This window comes from Tachyglossus aculeatus, chromosome 21, assembly GCF_015852505.1.
Source record: "Tachyglossus aculeatus isolate mTacAcu1 chromosome 21, mTacAcu1.pri, whole genome shotgun sequence".
Lineage (NCBI taxonomy): Eukaryota > Metazoa > Chordata > Mammalia > Monotremata > Tachyglossidae > Tachyglossus > Tachyglossus aculeatus.
Window position 1 is genome coordinate 58,900,798 of NC_052086.1, and position 18,716 is coordinate 58,919,513.

Consider the following 18,716-nt stretch of genomic DNA (forward strand, 5'->3'; position numbering starts at 1 on the left):
CTGGATCCTACCCGAGAGAACTCTTTCTGCTGTCATAGCATTACCTTTGTAGGAGTGATTCTTCTCACTGGCTTCAGGGTTACCATCTGAGGACTGGGTGTCAACCATCAGTTGCAGAAAATCCACTCGGCCCTGAAAATGAGGAAGAAGATTCAGAAGAGCAGGCATGGGACGGGTGCCTCTAAATCCTGCTGGTTTTTCCTCACCAGTATTTCCCAGATTTGCCTTTACGTCTTCCACCCTGGACCAAGTCTTATTAAAATCCCATTTCCTCCAAGAGGGCTTCCTCAACGAAGACCTCATTTCCCCAGTTCCCTATCCATTCTGTGTCACCTATTCACTTGGATCTGTCCCCTTTAAGCACTTGATATTCACCCCACCCTCAGCTCCACTGTGCTTACGTACATAGCCGTAATTTATTTTACTGACTATCTCTGCCTCTAGTCTTTAAGCTCCTTGTGGCGGGGAACGTGTCTACCAACTCTGTCATACTGTACTTTCCCAAGTGCTTAGTGCAGCGCTCAGCACATTGTAAGCCTCAGTAAAGAGCACTGATGATTGCGGCTTGGCCCCCGTTCTACGAGAGAAGCAGCATGGCATAATGGATAGAGCAGGGGCCTGGGAATCAGAAGGTCATGGGTTCTAATCCTGGCTCCACCACTTGTCTGCTGTGTGACCTTGGGCATGTCACTTCATTTCTCTGGGCCTCAGTTTCCTCATCTGTGAAATGGGGATTGAGACTGTGAGCCCTACATGAAACAGAGACTGTGTCTAAGCCAATTTGCTTGTATCCACCCCAGTGCTTAGTAAAGTGCCTGGCACAAAGTGTTTAATAAATACCACAGTTGTTGTTATTATTATTATTTTTACAACCTGGCATCTGGATGCTACTGCTATAGGGGCCACTGATTTGGGAGTGATGGAGGTGGACTGACCTTGTGGACACCTTTCTGCCTCTTCTCTTTGAAGTTGTGGGTGACACCAACAAAGAATTCCAAAGCGTCCCGGGAAAACACTGACAGGTTCATCTTTTCCAAAACTGGCACGAGGAAAGGAAACACCGCTGAAAGGAATGAGAGAGGGAATCTATGAATGGCATGTGCATCTGTGCAGCTCTCTGGAGCTCAGAGTGCTGGGGATGAGGGCAACAGTCTTGGGAGGAAAAACTAAGGGGAGAAGAGTTTCTGGGGCTCTCACAAAACAATCAATCCCTTACCACTGAAAACAGAAATATTTAGAGTTTCTGCAAAGTGTCTGGCTAAAATCTGGAAGCAGGGCTAGATTGAAGAAGTAATTAAGAGCAGAATCCTTCTCTAGACATAGCAAACAGGCTGAGTGAGGCCAAAGGTTATGAAAAAGTAATTTCCCCCCCACCCCCAATTCACTCTATCAAGTTTCTAGAGGACTGGGATCGATTGGGTCTTTTCCTTCAGCTCAGTGCTTTGCACTCAGAACGTGCTCAATAAATACTATTGATTCCAGCCCAAGAATGCACTTTCTGAAAATTACCTACTCTTGCAAACTGACACGCTGACACGCTATCCTGAAGCATGGATTTAAGAAGTGTGAGGACCTCTAAGTTGGTCTTTTGTTACTTTTTGAACATTCAGGAGATGCGGGTTCTAATCCCAGTTCCCCCACTTGTCTGCTGTGTGACCTTGGGCAAGCCACTTCACTTCTCTCTGCTTCAGTTACTTCATCTATAAAATGGGGATTAAAACTGTGAGCCCCACATGGGATAACCTGATTGCTCTGTATCTACCCAAGTGCTTAGAACAGTGCTCGACACATAGTAAGCACTTAACAAATACCATTATTATTATTATCACTATTTTCAATATCATTATTATTATTATTCAGTGGCTAGGCATCAAGCCACCCAAGATTGGGAATCAGGAAATTGGGGTTCTAGTCTCATACTTATTGTGTGACCTTGGGTAATTAAACCTCTCTCTACCTCAGTTTCCTCATCTGTAAAATGAAGATAAAATACCCATTTTCCCTTTCTCTTAGATTGCGAACCTCATAATAGCTAGGAACTGCCAGACCTGATTATTTTGAATCTACCCCAGTGCTGAGCACAGTGCCGGACATATAGTAAAAGCTTAATAAATACCATCAGTATCATTAAAGACAACAATCTAACACTAGAGAGCTGTCTCTAACCTTCTGCTCGATTAAACGTCTTGCCCTTAGTGCTATCTGTGGGAAATGGAGCTGTAGATTCCGAGTTTCTAGCTTTTACTTTATGACTGGGATCGAAAGAGTGTCTCTTTCTCAGGCTTCCTCTCTGGATGGGCCTTATGTGGCAAAGAGGGCTGAATGTCCTACCTGAGAAAATGATCAGAGGGCTTATGAAACTGAAAGACAGTAACTTTTTGATCTGTTTAACAAAAGGGTCATTTGGGTTGTTCATCGAATCTATGTCCACTCCAAAGGAGGTACTGGTGACCACGTCCAGACTGTATGTCCCGAAGATTCTGAAGGACAGAGAACTCAGGTTAGAAAGAGATCCAGTCGACATGACTATAACATCCTTCTGGACCCTCATGAAACTGGACATTTTTGTTAAGAAAAACCTCTTCACTATTCTCCTAAGAAGCCATTTATTTCAGAAAAGCCAGGTCTTCATTACCAGTCACTCAGCCAATAGTATTTATAGACCATTCACTATATGCAGAGCACTGTACTAAGCACTTGGAGAGTATGATATAACAATAAACTCACACATTCCCTGCCCTCAGTGAGCTTACAGTATAGAGGGGGATTGCCATACAATCCATCACTTGGGATGGAATATCACGTTCTCACAGGAAGTGGCTACCTTTGCCAACCTATTGTCTCAAGGGCATGGGTAGCCCCACTCCATTGAGAGTACAGGAAATACAGGGCTGGGAGGAGGAGCCATGGCCTGAAACAAGTCAGCTCACCTGCACTTCTGAATGATCTCTGGGATGCTTTAATGACCATGTTGCAGAGACTGAAACGATCTACTTGAGTTAACTTCTAATCAATCAGTCAGTGGCATTTATTACATGCTTATTACTTGGACAGCACTTTACTAAGCACTTGGGAGAGTGCAGTACAACAGAGTTGGTAGACACATTCCCTGCCCACGATGTCTAATGCTCAAGCCGCTTCAGAGCCTGGAGTGGAGAACATTCTTAGAGAGACTTGAACATTAACATTAGGCTTTAAAAACCACCTCCCCGAAGAGCTGTCTGATTAGAGTGAGGACCATGGCTTACATTAATATAATTTTCAGGATTCAGAGTTTATTCAGGGTCACTTTCTAGATCTCCCTCCATTCCCAAGGGGCTATGATAGTCAGGAACTCTTTGAGTATCCTGACAATGTGCTCGATGTTCAGCATCTATGAGAACCCTCCCCCTCCACCCGCTTAAGTTAGTCAGTCATATTTATTGAGCACTTACTGTGTGCAGAGCACTGTAGTAAATGCTTGGGAGAGTGCAATAGAACAGACACATTCCCTGCCCACAATGAGCTTACAGACTAGACCTCCCAGACCCTCTTGTTGCTTTTCTTCCCATGTCCCAGAGAGTCAATCGATCAATGGTATTTACTGAGTACTTACCATGTGCAGAGCACTGTACTAAGTGCTAAGTGTAAGTGCTTGGAAGAATACAGTCCCAAAGGAAAGGTAAACAGAGACAATCCTACTCACTCCTTCATATTCACTGGCTCATTCTTCTCCACCTTCTTCTCAATATTTTGCACCAAAATCTTTCCATAATGCTTGATGATTGGGAACATCTGAAACATAATCCAAAATCAGTCAGCCCTCAATTATGTTTGGATTGCTCTAAAGGGACACAGGCAATTGGCTCCTCGAGGGTTCATATTTAAATACATCAATGAATATAATTTACTGAGTACTTATGAGACAACGGCACTTAATAATAATTACGTGCAGAACAGTAAGGGCTTGGGAAGATACAGTAGAATTAATGGACATGATCCTTGCCCTCAAGGACTTTACAATCTACAGATATAAATAGGATTTAGTATGTGCTTACGGTGGGCAGAGCATTGAACTAAGAGCTTGGGACAGTACAATATTTGACAAAGGGAAGACTTTCCAGGCAGGAGGATAGGCAAGAGCAATGAGTCAGAGGGAGGATAGTTGAATATGAGGCACATGAGAAGATAGTTTGGGAGAATGAAATACGATGAATGGAAAAATAAATTTCAGATAGGAGGAAACAATAGACAATAAAGATTAATATGTAAGTGCAATAGTGGATAAGGTGTGACGACCCACGGGATTCAATTTCTGACTTTAAATATATTTATTGTCCTCCCAGCCCACAGCTCTCATTCACATATTTGTAATTCATTTATTGATATTAATGTCTGGCTCCCCTTCTAGACCGTAAGCTCATTGTGGGCAGGGAATATATCTGTTATATTGTCATATTTTGCTCTCCCAATTGCTTGGTACAGTGCTCTGCACACAGTAAGTGCTCAATAAATAGAAATGACTGGCCGAGGAGTTATTGGAGCCTCGGAGGAGGGTGGAGAGAGGATCACTTGGCTGGGGGTAGCGGTGTTGCTGGGAGGATAACAGTGGGAGTTTAGGGGCTTCAAATTCCTCTAAAATGTCTTTCAGAAAAGTCTTGATTTGGGCTATTTTGGTACAAAGGCTGGGGACTGTTACAATACTCCTTAAAGCCTGAAATTTTTATCCTAGTGCTTGACAATAATAAAAGGGAGGGCAGGTGTAGAAAGTGAGCTAGATTCTGCAGAAATAGATTTGCCTATGAATGGCTCGGGTGCTGGGGAACAGGCAGGGAACAGAAAAGTCACTTTCCCCACAGCTGAGGGATGGGCAGAGGCCACTCGTCCAAACTTTGCTCCATCTGTGACTCGCACGCCAGGCTGGGCAGCAGGATCATGGACCTCACCTCCTTAAGTTTCCCACTGGTGAAGGTCGGGGAGATGATGGTGCGAATCCTCTTCCAAGTATGATACTCGGCAACGGTGAGGCTGGAGTCCAAGGCACCATTTAGACCAAAATTCTATGAAAGAGAAGGCGAGTCATCAGGCGGAACTTAGGCCAGGGCAGGCAGCTTTCAGGTTTGCCCTAGGGAGGACTGAGTATATTGTGCCTAAACTGTTAGTGCTCAAGCCTGGGAGTCAGAAGGCCCTGGGTTCTAGTCCCGGCTCTGCCACAGCTGCTGTGTGACCTTGGGTAACCCACTTCACTTCTCTGTGCCTCAGTAGCTGCAAAATGGGAATGAAGACTGTTAGCCCCATGAGGGACAGGGACTGTGTCCAACACAATTTGTTTGTACCTACCACAGTGCTTACTTAGTACAGTGCCTGGCACATAGTAAGCACTTAAATACCACAATTAGTATTATTATATTTTAGTTCACCCAAGGTGTCTTAGATCTACACTAGGAGGATTGGCTCTTAGAGAAGCCTGGAAAGACTGACTTATGGAGGAGATGTGATTTCATAAAGGACAGGAAGAATGTTGCAGGCTGACGGTGTTCACGGACTCAACTAGGGTTTGATAGTGCATGTTAAGTGAAATTATAAATCACTTATGAATAGGAAAATCTTTCCAATAAAAAAAGTCAGTAGGACAGAACAGAAATGTGTGATAATGAGGACATATTATGGGAAGCAGCATGGCCTAGTGACGAGAGCATGGGCTTGGGAATTAGAGGTTGTGGGTTCTAATCCTGCCTCTGCCACTTGTCTGCAGTGTGCCCTTGGGCAAGTCACCTAACTTTTCTGTACCTTGGTTACCTCATATGTAAAATGAGGATTAAGAGTGTGAGCCTCATGTGGGACAGGGACTGTATCCAACCTGATTAACTTGTAACTACCCTGGTGCTTAGAACAGTGCTTGGCACATAGTAAGTGCTTAACAAATACATAATTATTCCTACTGAGCACCAGTTAGTCTCTTCTGAGAAAATAATCCAGCAACCAAAATTGCTTTGATTGTGTCAATATTTCTGCCAGAGGCAGAACCTGGAGAGGTGCCAGGGCTCTGAAAATGGCACCTTTCCCATCATCCATCAATTTTCTTCAGGCAGTGGGAGGGGTGAATGAAGAGCAAAAGCTTGTTGACTCCCCTCCAAGGCAGCTCCTACTGGCCCTGAGCTCCTTGGCTCGTGGCCCCTTGGTAGCAGAGGGCAAGCACTTGTCCATAGATGGGCTCCTGAACAGCTATCAGGGTCCTACCCACAGGTCCTGGGGGTTGAAAAATCAGCAAGGTCCAGCACAAAGCCCTGGACAGGAAATGGTGCTGCCTTTGTATCCCAGCCAAGTCCGCTACTGAGGAAGCCAACAATTAACAGAATCGTTTATAAGCGGCCAGAAATAGCCCAGCTGTCATTTTGCCATGGGGAGAGCTGCCCTCAGCACTATAGCTCTCATCTGCTGGCAATGGCAAAGAACTCTTTGGCTTCCAGCATGGCTTTTAGAGGATCACACTTTAAATGTCCATTGTGGGCCAACGAGGCAGAGGTTCTGGCTAGGTACACAGTCTCAAGTGTGATATTCATGGGTGGCCAAAGAAAATACTATTTTTGGCCAGTGGGAGAGAGAGAGAGAAAGGAGAGGACTTCCTGAGAAGTGGCATGTCCTAGTGGAAAGAGCATGGGCCTGAGAGTAGGAGGACCTGGGTTTTAATCCCGGCTCCACCACTTGCCTGTTGTGTGACTTTGGGCAAGTTACTTAACTTCTCTGGGTCTTCATTACTTTATCTGTAAAATGAGTATTAAGACAGTGAGTCCCATGTGGGACAGGGATAGTGTCCATCCTGATTATCTTGTATCCACCCCAGTGCTAATTACAGTGCCTGGCATGTAGTAAGCACTTAACAAATATCATTAAAAACAATAAAAGATTCAGTCAAAGATGGACATTGGAGGAAAACTCAAGGCAACTTTTGGACTGGTGTCACTGAGAAAGCTGAAACCACGTTAGAGCTCTGCAGAGGAAATCTTTTCAGGCTTGGGAACTTACCCGCCGGTTTGGAAAAGAGTCATGAAACTCTTTCACCAGAACAGTTTTGATGATGTCAGGATCCAGAACGGCCAGGATTGGCTGTCTACCATCAAAAATCCTATTGAGAACAGAAAAACAAGAAAATGAAAATTTTAATGAGTATTTTCGAGGAATCCCTGGAGCAGGAGCACCTTGGTAATTTCATAATCAAATTAATTCTCCTGAATGCCTGCACATAATGAGTCAACTATAACCCAACCTCCCTTCTCACCAAATCACAATATTTGCTTTAAAAAAAACCCTCATTGTTACAAAAGAGAGTTAAGAATGGACATGGGAAAGACTACCTAGCTTTGAAACCTTAGGATTTCCAAATAAATTATCAACTTCCCTCAAATTGGAATTTCTAAGGAACATCCCAATTAGGCTGGATCATAGTTGTCATCATGGGAAGAGGCTAACAGTGTTCTCTGAGTTCGTCAGCCCCTTTTTCTCCCCATCACCTTAATTAGTGCTACAACAATTTCTCAGCAGGCAGGCGAAGGATAGCATCCCTCAATCCAATCAATATCCCTCAGTGCCTGGGATATTTTTGGAGAGGTGTAGGTGGTAGAAAATTAAAAGTAGGGATACAAACAGGGACAAATATAATACAGATTTATCAGAGTTACTGAAGTTCTGCCCTGTTATCTAAAGTTGAAATTGTTTCTAAATACAAAAAAAATGGCACTTCTAAAGCTACTGCTGGCAGAACCTAAGGGATGATGCTTGGAATATTTTTAGAAAGTGTGTTTTTGTTGGTTTTTTGTTTGTTTTTAATCTTGGTTGTCAGGAAAATAAATAGCATCTGTCTTGCTGCCCAAATTCATTATTGGGTTGTGACTGTTCACTGGTAAAATCATGGTAAACATGACTCTAAGTCATGGGACATGAAGCTACAGAACTGTAAAGAAGATTCGTGGGAGCAGTAGCATCATGAACCTAAAGTGAGCATTTACAACCTTGTGGGAAGCTGAACAAATAACTGACAGGCACCGGAAACTGGAGTCTCACACAATGTGAGATGAGATAGCAATGCAACGATGGACTAGGCTGGAAGGCAGTCATTGGGAGACGGAGTGCTGCTTCTTGGGCAGAGCCTTTGCAGGGATCAGGGTACCACGACACGGGTTTGAAAATAGGTCTGCTATACATGGGACAAACCCACAAGCTCAGTAACGGATGCTGGAAGAGGTGGTGTTCAGGCATTGATCTTTGCAGTCACCGTTGCACACCGGGATGGAATTTCACAATCAGTAACACCACAGAAAAGGAAGGACAATTTATATATTCATATACATGAACTTGATTAATATAATAATATAATTCCCAACACGGTAGCAAGGCTGTGAGAGGCAGCAATGAAAGTGCCAGAGATCTAAGTTGGGGCAGTCCCTCCAGAGCCATGCACAAAGGCTGCTGAACTCCTCCACTGAGGGGAGAAGTGGGCTTTCTCCTTGCTGCCCAATGCTATTTTTGCACCATCCCACCTCCCCCATCTCTCTCTTTCCTTTCCTTTGAAGTCCACATCTCCCATCTCTACCACCCAGTCCAATTACTAGTCCCAATCATCTACTGCCTGCCCAGGACCCTCCTCCAACTTTCTGAACATTTTTGATACTTTTCTCACATTACTCCTCTCATTCTCCATCCCTATGTTGATCCTTGGGGAGTTCAGTACGCATGTGGATGTACCTGGCGATCTTTTCACTGCCCACCTCCTCTCAGTTCTTTACTCCAATGACGTCCTGTTTTACCCACCTCACACACTCACCAACTGGGAGTTTAACAGGAGGGAGAACAAGCATTGGTCCTGGACTCATCTCTCTCATTCCACACATGTATTTACTCTGTCACCAAATCCTGTCAGTTCTACTTTCACAATGCTGCTCAAATCCACCTTTCCTGCTCCATCCAAACTGCTACCATGCTGATTCACCCATCCTCTTCCACCTTGACAACTGCGTGTGCCTCTTCGCTGACCTCCCAACCTCCTGTCTCTCTTGACTCCAGTCCCATATTTCACTCTGCTGCACATACTGTTTTTCTAAAATAACGTTTCGTCCATATCTCCCCCAGTCCCCCCTGTCAGGAATCTCCAGTGGTTCCCCATCCACCACTGTATTAGACATAAACTCTATACCATTGATTTAAAAGCCCTCAATCAGTTTCCCCACCAAACCTCACTTCACTGTTCTCCTACTATGGCCCAGCCCGCACACTCTGCTCTTCTATCATCAGTTTACTCACTGTGCCCTGATCTCATCCATTTCACCACTGACCCCTCTCCACCTACTTCTCCTAGCCAGGAACTCTCTCCTCCTCGGGATATGCCAGACCACCACTCATCCCACCTTCAAAGCACTATTAAGGTCACACCTCCTCCAAAAAGGCCTTCTCTGTTTAAGCCCTCCTTTCCCGGGTTCACTATCCCTTCGGTGTCATCTATGCACTTAGACTTTTGACCTTTAATCATTTAATTCGATCATATTTATTGAGTGCTTACTGTGTGTAGAGCACTGTACTAAGCATTTAATATTCATCCCACCCTCAACTCCACAGAATTTACATGCACATCTTCAAATTATATATTATAAATTATTTATTTATACTAATTTGTCTCCCCCTCTAAACTGTAAAATTACTATGGGCAGAGAGTGTGTCTGCTAATTCAGTTCTGTTGTACTCTCCCAAGCACTAAGTACAGTGTTCTACACATAGAAAGGACTCAATAAATATCATTGATTGATAGACACACACTCACAAACACACACACAAACACACACACACACTCAACAATCTGTGGTCATAAATGCCACTCTTTTAATACTCTCTCAAAATAGCACTCCTGGATTTTCAAGCTGGTATTTATTTTACTGCTTTAGACAATGATGCCAAGTTTACTTTGCTTAAACACCTCCCAACCTCTCCTATCCTACCATAGAAATATTTCCGTTGACTTGAATAAAGTGATTAAAGTCCATTTCATTTTACCATTAGTTGAGAGGTTTCTTGTTCATTAGCACAAGGAGCCTTTTTAGTGAATCACATGTGAAAGAGAACATTTTGAAAATTAAGTATTTACATATGTAAATACACACGATTCCCCCTCCAGACTGTAAGCTTATTATGGGCAGGGAATGTATCTGCTAATTCTGCGTTCTGTACTCTCCCAAGTGCTTAGTATAGTGCTCTGCACATAGTAAGCAATCAATAAATGCCATTGATGTAATTCAAAAATTTTTATTATATCTATTTACATTGCTGATTATATAACTATACTGTATTATTTTATAACTGGTTTTACATATACTGTAGACATATTGTGTTGCTCCATTTTTTAGATTTTGGGAATGCATTAATGAACCTTTTATTGTTTTCTATGAGTAACTATTTCCGTATGGATTTTTTTGCTCAGAATAGTATTTTTTGTGGAATCAGTTAATGCTAATGAGAGAGAGAGAGAGAGAGAGAGAGAGAGAGAGAGAGAGAGAGAGAGAGAGAGAGAGAGTATTTCCTGCGTAAGCAGCAGAAGCTGGCTGGTTGCTGCATGTTCAACCATGTTTCAAAATCTCATCCTCAGACCTAAAACCTGGGGTAAAATCCAGCATGTGACCTTGGGCAAGCCACTTAACTTCTCTTTGCCTAAGTTACCTCATCTATAAAATGGGGATTAAGATTTTGGGACATGGACTGTGTCTAACCTGATAAGCACGTATGTACAGAAGTGGTTAGTGCTTAGTAAAGTGTCTGGGACTTAGTGAGCGCATAACAAACACCATTAAAAAAATGTTGGGAAGGTTTACTGGGAAATACTTACCCCCACACTTTACCATATTTTTCAAAACACATCTGGTCAAACTCAAAAACTCCCTAAAGAAGAATAAAGAATTTGGTTAGACATCAGATATTGTGGTGCACAGGGAGAAAGTTTGTAGAAAGAAGGCAGGTGTTTAATCAATTAATCATATTTATTGAGCACTTAGTATGATCACTGTGCTTGGGAGAGTACAACAGAATTAGCAGGAACTTTCCCTGCCCACAAGGAGCTTGAAGTCTAGTGGATTGATCCAGGTGTTAGAGCTATGAAAAAGGAAGGGGAACTTCTAAGAGCAGGAGCTCCAGTGTCCACAGGGTCCACCAGGAAATGGCTGATGGGTTTACCATCTATCCCCCAGCAAAGAAGGAGTGAAGCCTACCTTTTAAATCTCTAGAAGGAAGGATGTCACATCCAGGACCACTGCCTGGAGCAGTGCGGAACTTAATAGTGTTTTGGGGACTTATTTAGTGTTCTTGATTAGGATTTCTTAGTCTATAATTTAATTCATCTCACTATGAGCTGCAATAGGGCAACAGATGCTTTCCTCTTGCGAGGACAGATTAGCTACAGAGAGGGCCCAAGATATATATTTTTAATGGTATTTGTTAAGCACACACAATGTGATCTTTCCACTACAAGATGCTGCTCCCCAGATGAGGACTCAACCTCATTTGCCAAAACTCTGAATTTATATATTTTAATTAAATATTTATAAACAAAGAAGAAGCGTGGCCTTGTGGAAGGAGTACAGACCTAGGAGTCAGTGGACCTGGGTTCTAACCCTGGCTCTGACAACTGCTTGCTGTGTGACCTTGGGCAAATCACTTAATTTATCTGTGCCTCAGTTCCCTCACTGCTAAAATGGGCATTAAATTCCATTTCTTCTTAGACTGTGAGCCCTATGTGGGACAGGAACTGTGTCCAACTGAATTAGCTTGTTTTTACCTCAGGCTTAGAACAGTGCTTGACACACAGTAAGCACTTAACAAATACTGGGATAATAATAATAATAATATTATATAGTCACATATATATAAATATAAAAACTATCATATAAATGTACTCAATTGTATTTATAGAAAGCTTACTTAGGTGAAATACACGACTAAATGCTTGGTGTAATACAACTGAACAGAGGTGGTAGACATGATCCCTGTCCACAGGGAGCTAGAATAGCTATCAAGGAAGGAGTTGCTCTATTTGAGCACATAGGTTACTGGGAGCAGACTCTGAAAAAGAGACAGTCCCTTTAAGAGACAAATGAATTAGAAAATCGAAATTCAATCATTCCCTACAAACAACAAGAAAGAGAATGTTGGTCAGGTACCATTTTCTCCACCCATATTCACGTGTAGGGGTAAGGTCTCATTTTGGTAAGGCCCTCTTCAATAAAGGACAACATTCTTTGTGTTGGTCCATGTCTTGTTTGACTCACTAATGGCAGTGCTTGCTTACGTTCTTAGTCACTGTGGCTTCCCAGGAGTAGGGAGCTTCCTTCCACCAAAGCACCCCTCCAGGGAGATCAGAGATCTAGAATATTTTTTTCTGTCTCCCACCTAACCATGGGGCAAAGAACAGACAGATTCTATAAATTCCACCCATTTTGAAGGGTTCATTACCCCACTTAAGCTAGATTTGTGCTCTGCCAACTGTTTTAAGGAGTTGAGGTTTCCATTTTGTAGTTTTGTTGGGGATCTAGATGGATCCCACCAGCCCGTGGAGGCAGTTCACCATGACCACAAGCCCTCCCTATTGTGTTCCAGGGTCATGATGGGCAGCCACGGTCCCAACTCAGTGGTAGCAGGATAGTAGGAGGAAGAGGAGGAGGAGAAGTAGAAGAAGGAGGGGGAGAAAGAGGTGGAGGATTTATTAAGTACCCACTAAGCAATGTGGCCAAGGGGAAAGAGTCTAGGACTAGGAATCAGGGGTTCTAGTTCTGACCTTACCATTGCCTTGCAGTGTGATATTGGGTAAGTCCCTTAAAACCTCTATGCCTCAGTTCCCTTGTTTATATAATGGGAATAAAATACTTATTCTCTCTTCCTCTTGGCCTGCGAACCCCATGTGGGATAGGGATTGCATCCAATCTGATTATCTCACAATTTCCCCAGTGCTCAGCAGAGTGCTTGACACATAGTAAGTACTTAGTAAATATCGTCATCATCGTCACTGGGTGCAGTGCACTGTATAAGCACTTAGGAAGCACAGAACAAGCAAATGATACACTCCCTGCTCACAACGGGCACCCCCCAACCCCATACGCTCACAGCCCCCACTGAGTTCTCTTTTAGAAATTGGACACACACAGGCATATATCAGTGCTCACTTGTCTGCACAGCTCATGCCTTGATTGTATCCTGTAATTCTGGCCAGGATTGACTTCTTTCCCTCACCATACAGACACTAAGGCTGAGCCTGATTGAGCAGGCATCTACGATAATAGAGTCAAATATGAAAGAGCCCTGGAAGAGTTGGGATGACTTCAGGAGCAAGAATCTATGTGAGGGATTTGTTCCAGCCACAGAGGATTGCACGACATCCCTGCCAGGCGTGCTGTCACTGGAGCAGTTGGAGAGTGGGAGGGAAGAGTTGTACTATATTGTGAAAATTTTACAAACAAAACTAATTTACAGACCAAGAAATTACAGCACAGTATACTGCATGCTAGGAGAAGCGGCATGGGTCAGTGGAAAGACCACAGCCTTGGGAGTCAGAGGTCATGGGTTCTAATCCCAGCTCTGCCACGTGTCTGCTGTGTGACCCTGGGCAAGTCACTTCACTTCTCTGAGCCTCAGTTACCTCATCTGTGAGCCCCACCTGGGACAAACTGATCATCTTGTATCCCCCCAGTGCTTAGAACAGTGCTTTGCACATAGTAAGCACTTAACAAATGCCATAATAATAATTATTATTATTACTCCAGTGTTAAGAACAGTACTTGGCACATAGTAAGCACTTAAGAAATACCATGATAATTATTATAATAATTATTATTACAGTTATACAGTTCAGTTGTTAAGCACATGGCCTAGTGTGAAGCAGTGTGCTCTAATAGAAAGAGAGCACAGTCCTGGGAGTCAAAGGACCTGGGTTCTAAACCCAAGCTCTGCCATTTGTCTGCTGTGCAACCTTGGATGTGTCACTTAACTTCTCTGTGTCTCAGTTACTTCATCTGTTAAATGGGGATTAAGACTGTGATCCCCATGTGAGGTAGGAAATGTGTAAAAACCGATCACCTTGTATGCACTCCAGCACTTAGAACAGTACTTGAAACATAGCAAGCACTGAACAAATACCATTATTATTGCTAGTTACTATTTTTGTTTATATTAATGTCTGTCACACCCTCTAGACTGTAAGCTCGTTGTGGGCAGGGAATGTGTCTACCAGTTCTATTATACTGTACTCTTCCAAGTGCTTAATACAGTACTTAACCCTCAGAAGATACTCATTAAACACCATTAATTTATTTTTTTTTCTCTGTGCAGCCAAACCAGATAATTCAGCTAGCAGTGGGGATGCTCTTGGATTTCCTTGGATGTATACAAGGAGGAAATAAGCAGAGTTATAACGCTTCCAACCCATTTGGACAATGAGAATCAGCCATTATGTCATTACTGAGAAATTGGATTAAAAATCCGTTCCCAATCCCTGATTCCACACCATTCCTTTCCTCCTTGCACCACTTACCCAGCCTCTTCTGAGGGATACAAGACCCAGAATCTGAATCAGAAATAAATGGATGAGTTAAAAGTTTAAAATACCTGGGGGGAAACTGTTCCTATTACTTACATTTCGATATTCCAGAAATGTCCCAAAAAACGGCAGAGGCCTTGGTCCAGGAATCCCCAACTTCTTAAAAGTATTATATGGCCAGATCCCATATCTGTAATGTAAACACCAGGATGGTAAATGAGTAATTGAAATATTAAAGTGGAATCATCCATCTGGTTCAGTCAGACATAGTCTCTCCCTGCCATGCTGCACATCTAGCTGAATCAGTTATTCCACACCCTGGTTCAAACTCTACTTAGATCTCTGAGGTAAGATTACTTTTCAGTTTCAACAAGGGACCACGAAGCTTGCATCCACTTCTTCAGCCACACAAGACTGCTGTCCAACAGCATTTCGTTGTATGCGTCCCCGAAAGGGAAAACAAGGATAGATTTCCTGAATAAGTTTCTATTCTGAGTCCTTCTCCTGCATGTCATTTAATTTGGGGCAAGCCATTAAACTATGGCTCTGTTCCCAGGTAACTGGAAATGGATCTGCATCCCCTTCTCCTCCTCCCAGATTTGAGAGAGGCTAAGGATTTGGAAGCTACTTGAAACTTTATGAAAGAAATTTGACCTGATCTCGATGGGGTTAAGTAAAGTGGAGGGATGACAGGTAACCAGTTCTGTGGAGATAGTACAAGAAATGGCTAACTACACATCCCAAATTCACTGGACGACTTGCCAGACCACCACTTCATTGGGTAGACCTGGCCTGTTTGTGTGATTAGGTGGTAATCTTTGTTTTGGGCGCTGGAGCTCTGGGCTCCGGACGGGCAGGTTGGGTTACAGTGAGATGCAGTACAGGAGAGGAAGTGGCAGCTGCTCAAGAGAGCTAATAGCTGACCTGGATGGGGCTGCACAGTCCCAGGTTAGGGAAGAGGGGAGAGAAGGTGGGACAGCAGCGAGAGAGGAGGAGGAGACAGAGAATAGGGTTCAGCCAAGAGTCAGATCAGAGGGAGTATGAGGGAATGAGAAGCATCATGGCCTAGTGGATACAGCATGGGCCTGGGAGTCAGAAGGACCTGGGTTCTAATCCTGGCTCCTCTGCTTGTCTGTTGTGTAACCTTGGGCAAATCAGTTGCCCTCTTGTGCCTCAGTTACTTCATCTGTAAAATGGGGACTAATACTAAGAGCCCCATGTGGGACATGGACTGTGTCCAACCTGATTAGCTTGTATCTACCTCAGCACTTAGTACAGTGCCTGGCACATAGTAAGGCAAAACATTTAAAAGAAGAAAACACCTAAAAACAAAAACAAAACAATAAATTTATCATAGTAGCTCAGTGGGAAGACAGGTGACCGGGTATGCAGAGTCAAGGGGTCCCAGATCTCAGTTGCCACTGGTCCCCACTTACAGCCGGTCATCAGCCCACCCCCAACTCCATGCATGCTTCTCCACTCTCCAATGTTCTGAACTCCAATCTCTAGACTGCTAGCTCACTGTGGGCAGGGAAAGTATCTGCTAACTCTGTTGTTCCGTACCCTCTCAAGCACTTAGTACAGTGTTGTGCACATAGTAAGTACTCAATAAATACCACTGAATGATTGCAGTTTTTCAAGACCCTGAAATTCCACCACGTGCCTTTCTGGAGCTTCTTTCTAGGAAACAAAAGTCAATGCTTCTCGTCTATGTTGATTTTAAGGATGATGTCATCTATTAGAGAAAGACAGTCTGAGACCATAGAAGGAAGAAATTTTTCAACATCCATGAAACCAGTTCTGTTTTGCAATAGAGGAATAACCCAGGTCTTTTCCCAGCCTGAGCACAAATAAATGCAATAATTAGGAAAGGGGAATCTCGTCATTAGTCTGACTTCTTCCTTCTCAGGCAAGAAATTTGTATCCAGACTTTTTGGGGTAGGAAATCCTTGTATGGCCTGATGGTGGGTTTATCCTTGGATGAGAGGTTATTCATCAGTATCAGGGGCCTGTTAGTTATATTAAAAAGGGCATCTTTCCTTTCCATCACCTTGTCTCTCAAATTTCTGCCATAGCTTCTCTCTCAGTGCTTCACCCTCACTGCCAGGCTTCCAGGATCAGGTGGGATGGGAGAGTCTAACCCAGTCCTGAGGCAAGTGCTTTGAATCATAATAATGATAATATTTATCAAGCACTGTACAAAGCACTGGTGTAGAAACAAGATAATTATGTTGGACACAGTCTTTGTCTCTCATTGAGCACACAGTCTAAGTAGAAGGGAGAACAAGAATTGAATCCCCATTTTACAGGTGAGGAAACTGAGGCCCCAAGAAAGTGACTTTGACCAGGGTCCCACAGCAGGCAGGTGACAGAGCCAGGATTAGCACCCACGTCCCCTGACTCCCAGGCCCATGCTCTTTCCGCTAAATGACGCCGCTCTGAATAGGTACAGAGTGGATAGAAGCATTGGACCTAGGAGTCAGAAGGTTGTGAGTTCTAATCCCAGTTCTGCCACTTGTCTGCTGTGTGACCTTGGGCAAGTCACTTCACTTCTCTGTGCCTCTTACCTCATCTGTTAAACAGGGATTGAGACTGTGATCCTGATGTGGGACAGGGACTATGTCCAACCCCATCTGCTTGTATTCACCTCAGCGCTTAGTACAGTGCCTGGAATGCAGTAGGCACTTAACGAATACCACACTAATTATTATTATTAGTTAATTCATTCAATCGTATTTATTGAGCACTTACTGTGTGCAGAGCACTGTACTAAGCACTTGGGAAGTACAAGTTGGCAACATATAGAGACAATCCCTACCCAACAGTGGGCTCACAGTCTAGAAGTTAATGACCCAATAGAATCCTAATGCAACAGCCATTCTTCATTATCGCCTGGTACATTATGAACCACCACTCCTGTAGCAGATTCAGGATGTTCCCTGTTGTAATAATAATGATGGCATTTGTTAAGCGCTTACGATGTGCCAAGCACTGTTCTAAGCACTGGGGGTGGGGGGGGATACAAGGTGATCAGGTTGTTCCATGTGGGGCTCACAGTCTTAATCCCCATTTTACAGATGAGGCAACTGAGGCCCAGAGAAGTGAAGTGGCTTGTCCAAAGTCACACAGCAGACAAGTGGTGGAGCAGGGATTATAACCCATGACCTCTGACTCCCAAACCTGGGCTCTTTCCACTGAGATATGGTGCTCTGCACTGCAGTGAGGACTCAGAACACTATGAGCCAGGCCAGAGAGTTCTCTATCACTCACCATGGAACGACAGAGAAAGGTGACAGATATATCAATTCTCCAGTGTCTCAATCTTCATTTTCTGTGTAGCAAAGGGATTCTATTCTGTAAGCTTCTTGTGGGCAGGGGACATATCCACCAACTCTGCTATATTGTACCCTCCCAAGTGTTCTACACACACATTCATTCATTCATTCATTCAATCATATTTATTGAGCACTTTCTGTGTCTAGAGCACTGTACTAAGTGGTTGGGAGAGAACAATACAACAATAAGCAGACACATTCCCTGCCCACAATGAGCTTACTGTTTGGGGTGTCTGGGGAGGACACTCGATAGATATGATTGATTGATTGGTTGATTGAAAGGGACTGCTTTATGATAATGCATAGATCACATAACCTTTTCCCCTCTGTCCTCTACACCCTGTACAGGGATCAGAGGATCTTGTCCATGACAGAAAGTTCACTGCAGTGAAACAAAGACTGTAGATCACTTTGAAGCACTTAGTGGATTGTACCATGAAAGAAAATCAAGTCTACTTACAAAATCAGAAGTGTCACAAAAGCAGCAAGTAAAGTCCAGGTTTCTGGTGAAAGAGTTGGGAAGAAATTCATCTTGTCCCTGGGGAGGTTTTCTGCTCCAGGCTCCCTGTTTTCTCGCCTGAGATTTTTGCTCTCTGCTTCCCTCTGAGTAAGGCATGGGCCCCAGCAACTTGTTTTTATTCCTCCTCCTGCTGGTGCTGTCACGTCACTGGCCTTCTGATCAAATAGGAAAGAGAACAGGGAACAAGCGTGTTTACTAGTTATTAATTAAGCCAATTTGTCTTTGACTTCTTGCAACCCTGAACAGAGGTTTCTTGAGAGCCCTTAGATGTTGGGTTCTGAACTACTAAAACAACACCGGTGCTTCAGAGAACTGGGAG

The 18,716-nt window shown here is 43.5% G+C and overlaps 1 protein-coding gene across 1 annotated transcript in view; it reads right to left on the reverse strand.

The window, feature by feature from the left end:
- Positions 1 to 18,514, reverse strand: part of LOC119942201 (cytochrome P450 3A24-like) — a 32,597-nt gene extending 14,083 nt beyond the window's left edge. The window contains exons 1-9 of the mRNA XM_038762853.1: positions 18,338 to 18,514; positions 14,639 to 14,732; positions 10,847 to 10,899; positions 7,006 to 7,105; positions 4,926 to 5,039; positions 3,686 to 3,774; positions 2,332 to 2,480; positions 936 to 1,063; positions 45 to 132 (exon numbers count right to left, since the gene is read on the reverse strand). Coding sequence (XP_038618781.1) covers positions 45 to 132; positions 936 to 1,063; positions 2,332 to 2,480; positions 3,686 to 3,774; positions 4,926 to 5,039; positions 7,006 to 7,105; positions 10,847 to 10,899; positions 14,639 to 14,732; positions 18,338 to 18,408 — 886 coding nt within the window. The 5' untranslated portion in view covers positions 18,409 to 18,514. The remainder of the gene's footprint in view (positions 1 to 44; positions 133 to 935; positions 1,064 to 2,331; positions 2,481 to 3,685; positions 3,775 to 4,925; positions 5,040 to 7,005; positions 7,106 to 10,846; positions 10,900 to 14,638; positions 14,733 to 18,337) is intronic.
- Positions 18,515 to 18,716: the final 202 nt, after the last annotated feature.